At 36.1% G+C, this 4,781-nt stretch overlaps 1 protein-coding gene across 2 annotated transcripts in view; it reads left to right on the forward strand.

The window, feature by feature from the left end:
• Positions 1 to 1,041: 1,041 nt before the first annotated feature.
• The window catches only part of mphosph6 (M-phase phosphoprotein 6), a 6,770-nt gene continuing 3,030 nt past the window's right edge, over positions 1,042 to 4,781 (forward strand). Inside the window, exons 1-2 of one of the 2 annotated variants that reach the window (XM_015398077.1) lie at positions 1,042 to 1,133; positions 3,962 to 4,074. In XM_015398077.1, the coding sequence (XP_015253563.1) occupies positions 1,086 to 1,133; positions 3,962 to 4,074 (161 nt within the window). In that variant the 5' untranslated portion in view covers positions 1,042 to 1,085. Of the gene's footprint in view, positions 1,134 to 1,580; positions 1,657 to 3,961; positions 4,075 to 4,781 lie in introns of those variants that run through there. The other variant, XM_015398076.1, reaches the window with a different exon arrangement.

Genomic DNA, 4,781 nt, shown 5'->3' on the forward strand with positions numbered 1-4,781 from the left:
TGTGCGGCGCCCAGGGAGCAGTGTGGAGTTTAAGGGTCTTGCTCAGGAAACCAGAGTGGAGGCTTTGGGACGAGGTACTTGTGACCTTCTCAGAGCACAAGCGCACTGCTCTAAGCACTAGGCCACTTTGCTGAGAAAGGAAGATTTTCATCATTTGCAACAGAAAGAGCTCCAACATTCCTCAGAGTGGTGCCTCTACAAGCTTTAAATAACTGTCAGAATTTAAATCAAAAGACTAATTTCTGAGAAATTTTTTAAAAGTTTCAAATTACATTTAGTTTATTCAGTTGTTAGAAACCTGAAGTTCTCCTGGTTTTACCCTTTAAAGGGCACATGTGTTACTGGAGTTCAGGACAAGACCTTATTACCTTTGTAATATTCAAATGACATGGATATTTTGAAGGCAAAAATTAATATCAATTTCATAATGAGAAACGCAAACTTGCATGAATATATTAAGAATAATAATAAAAGTGCTCCTATAAGAAATTCAATTTCTTTTTTTTTTTTTGGTACAACATAATCTTAGAGGCATTAATGCTGATACTGGCACATACATTTTTTAGTTTATAGACCTAAATATTATTTTTAACTAGGCTTATTAACTTTTTAACTTTTCAATTAGCTTTTTACCTTTTTTTCAACTTACAGTAGGTAATAAATGGTCAAATGCCAAAATAAGATGTGCAGCCATGTAGCAGTATCAAAAATAAAGAAAAAAAAGCCATGTAGCAGTATCTTTGCTGCTTTTTCCATTTGTAAGGGGTATGCAAGTGATCAAAACGTAAGTTGCTCTTTAAAGAATTAAAGTTGAATCAACGTATTTATTTCTCCTCCACACCAGGAGGGGGCGCTGCACATACAGGAACAACCGGAAGCAGATCCTGTTCGATTAAACTAACTGCTGCTGCTGCTGCTCGGCGACCGGGGATTGATTAATTCGACTGAGTGGCGTGTGCTTAAGCTCGTGTCGTTAGCTTGGCTCATAAACATCAATAATTCAAGTTAATTTGATTATTTTTTTTTTTGTGTTTCGTTAGTTTAGAGTAATTATAATAATTTTGTCTCCCGAGCGCGCTTTAAAGATGGCTGGTGACTCCGTGAGATTGTCTAAAAACCTGCTAAGGATGAAGGTAAGAGTTAGCATTTATCTATACATAAATTCTCACCATACACAGTGGCATGTTTCACATTACAGATTGTACATATTAATATACAGATTTTATGACACATCGTCCAGTTTTATGTCAAAAGCGACGTAATATTTTGGGTTTATGCCACGTTTAAATTTTTTAGCAAAGAGCTGAGTGAAAGAAAAAACTTACTTTAAAAAAACTTAGCTCATAATTTCTTATATGCAGACTCGATCTATTTTAAAGTCACTGTATTAGCTGTCTTTATCAGTAAAAAGTAGTGATGGTTAATGAGGCATCATGAAGCCAAACTGTATTGATACAGCCTTGAGACTGTGTCGCACAATACTGCCACCTGCTGGACATTTAAAGACACTACAGGCAGCTGATTTGACAGATTGAACTGAATTNTTTTTTTGTGTTTCGTTAGTTTAGAGTAATTATAATAATTTTGTCTCCCGAGCGCGCTTTAAAGATGGCTGGTGACTCCGTGAGATTGTCTAAAAACCTGCTAAGGATGAAGGTAAGAGTTAGCATTTATCTATACATAAATTCTCACCATACACAGTGGCATGTTTCACATTACAGATTGTACATATTAATATACAGATTTTATGACACATCGTCCAGTTTTATGTCAAAAGCGACGTAATATTTTGGGTTTATGCCACGTTTAAATTTTTTAGCAAAGAGCTGAGTGAAAGAAAAAACTTACTTTAAAAAAACTTAGCTCATAATTTCTTATATGCAGACTCGATCTATTTTAAAGTCACTGTATTAGCTGTCTTTATCAGTAAAAAGTAGTGATGGTTAATGAGGCATCATGAAGCCAAACTGTATTGATACAGCCTTGAGACTGTGTCGCACAATACTGCCACCTGCTGGACATTTAAAGACACTACAGGCAGCTGATTTGACAGATTGAACTGAATTGATTTGATGACCTAATATGATGATATAATTAAAATATTGTAGGTTATATTGTATTATTTCATTTCTGTTTAAATTGAAAATTTATTTGATATTTTTTAAATGCAGCCAATAAATAATGTAAACATATATCATAACGTGAAAATGTAAGGGAAAATGTGAATGAGGATGCTTGTGGACAAGGATTTCTAATCCAATTTTTAAAACAATAAGTACAGTAAAAACAGCAAATAAACTAAGAGTCAATTTTAAATGAATTTTCCCCCCAACAATATTTTTTACAGCTGTATCTGTCTTATAACCAATATCAACAACAACAGAACGCCCACTTAGACACATATTTGCATCAATTCCTTTAAGTATACAGAAGATGACAGACCATCTCTGAGGCTCCCTTGATTAATCTTATGCTCCAAGGTTAATCTTGTGTTTAGCTGGCTTCTTCATCTTGAGACAAGTTCACTCCTTCAACAAAATTCCAGAAGGGTCTCCAAATGTTTTTCTTTTTAATAATTTGCTTTTCCCTTTTTGGAGGCGTGTTATGCGTTCCAGGGGTAAAGTCTTCAGCCATTGTTTGATACCTGCTCCTGTTGTTTTCTTGCAGAATTGTGCCATCAGTCTTTTAGCTTGTAGTAGGCACATATCAATCAATAATTGTTCACATGTGGTAAACAAATATTTTTTTGGATACAAACCTAAATTTAGGAAAACCGGATCTAGTGCAACATCTTTAGAGAGAAGATGTTCTATAGTTTGTTTTATTGCTCCAAAATTTTTGCATTTTCCTGTATTCCCAGATAAAATGAAACAAAGTCCCCTTTTCATATAAACATTTTGTACACATATCTAGTATGTTAGGATTATAGCCATTTAAATTGACTGGTGCAATATAGATTCGCGTTAACCTTTTGTATTGCAGGAACCTTCAGTATGAGTTAACTGTATTCATACTGTCTTTTAGATGAGATTTTGGGGGCTTGGATATATATATATATATTTTTTCTCTAATGTAGCTACTGAGCTGAAGATAAAATCAATTTCTATTTAAATAAAATTTTTGCCTGGATTCCTCAAAAGACATCATATAAGTTGAATTTGCTTGATATAAATCCTGAATTTGATCTATTCCCTTTGTTTAAATACAGAGTCTGATCTTCCAGGAGTAAAATCTTGGTTTCCCCATAAATTTGAAATTAACTTTTATTCAGATAAGTTGAGTGATAACTGAGAGGAAAAGGATGACACAACGAGAAAATGATAATAAAAATGCAACCGCTGAAACGTTCCTATTCCTTTTACGCTGCTCTTGACATTTATTTATTTTTTTAAGCAGATGCCTTATGTTGACAGATACGTCTTTAAATACAGTTTAGTGAGTCAGTCGGTTAAAAAGACCTCCTGTATCTGTCACATGACTTTCTAGAAATGTCACGCATGCCTATACAGTGTTTTGCTCTACGGGCTCGACGCATCGGCGTTGGTGCATCATCACTAGTAAAAAGCCAATCAGTGACCATCTGTGCAAAGGAGGACAGTTAATAACCATGTTTGGAGGACTGACTCACAATCAGGGTGTGATTGTTAGGATTCCACGAGCAAATAAAAACTGATGATTATTTGAAAATAAATGTTAACATAAATATTTCTGACACGTGGCCTGAATTAAAACACAAAACAGTTCAGAACCTGTGATATTGATCAGATATATTCAGATTCTGACATCCAGAGTATTAACCTGAGATCCATCCTACTGAACGGCAGCCAGAGGATGCAGCTTTAACTGGTTCTTTAGTAAATGAATTCAGGTTCCACAGGTTTTAGGGATCATAAATGTTTTATCTGAGACTTTATTCCGGGCATTTTGCACTAACAGATGTCTCTCTCTCTCTGTTCCCCAGTTCATGCAAAGAGGGTTGGATGCTGAGACAAAGAAGCAGCTGGAAGAGGATGAGAAAAGGATCATCAGCGACGAGCATTGGTACCTGGATCTGCCGGAGCTCAAAGCCAAAGAGTATGTTTCAGCTGCTGATCTGGAATCAGCTGCTGATCTGGAATCAGCTGCTGATCTGGAATCAGCTGCTGATCTGGAATCAGCTGCTGATCTGGAATCAGCTCCTGGTTGTTATTGTTTGATTGAATATCATCAATGAATTTGGATAAACAAACTTCAGGCTGGTTTTAACTCTGTGTTCAGATGGTCAAGCTGACATAGAAAGGAACTTTAATGGATGTGATTAACAGCTTTTACAGCATCCAGAGGTCACATCTTCATTCAGATATGAGTTTTAATAATTAAATGATCTGAGGTTATATATTAAAACTAATTAGTTTCTATAAAATCTGTCTTACTACAGATGAAGATGGAGGTTCAACTCAACGCTCAGCCTGTTAAGGTTTCTGTGGCACTTTAGTGACCTCTAGTGGTCAGATTAGATTTGCCCTATTCTGACAGGATCAGTTTTAAATTGGGGCCACATCAGATTTGTACGGAGCCCCTCTGATGACATGGACAAAAAAAAATGTTTAATTGTAGCCACGAAGTAGTATTTCGCGGCCTTTTCCACCTAAAATGGCGTCTTAGCAACAAATGTCACATGACTGGCGGAGACCGACTGCCTTCTCTAAGGTCTAAGGCGCGCGCGATTTGCGATTTTCGTGCGCACGTTAAACTTATTGCGTGGCCGCGAAGTAGTATTTCGCGGCCACGCAATAAGTTTA

The sequence above is a fragment of the Cyprinodon variegatus genome, unplaced genomic scaffold (genome assembly GCF_000732505.1).
Source record: "Cyprinodon variegatus isolate N-32 unplaced genomic scaffold, C_variegatus-1.0 Scaffold910, whole genome shotgun sequence".
Lineage (NCBI taxonomy): Eukaryota > Metazoa > Chordata > Actinopteri > Cyprinodontiformes > Cyprinodontidae > Cyprinodon > Cyprinodon variegatus.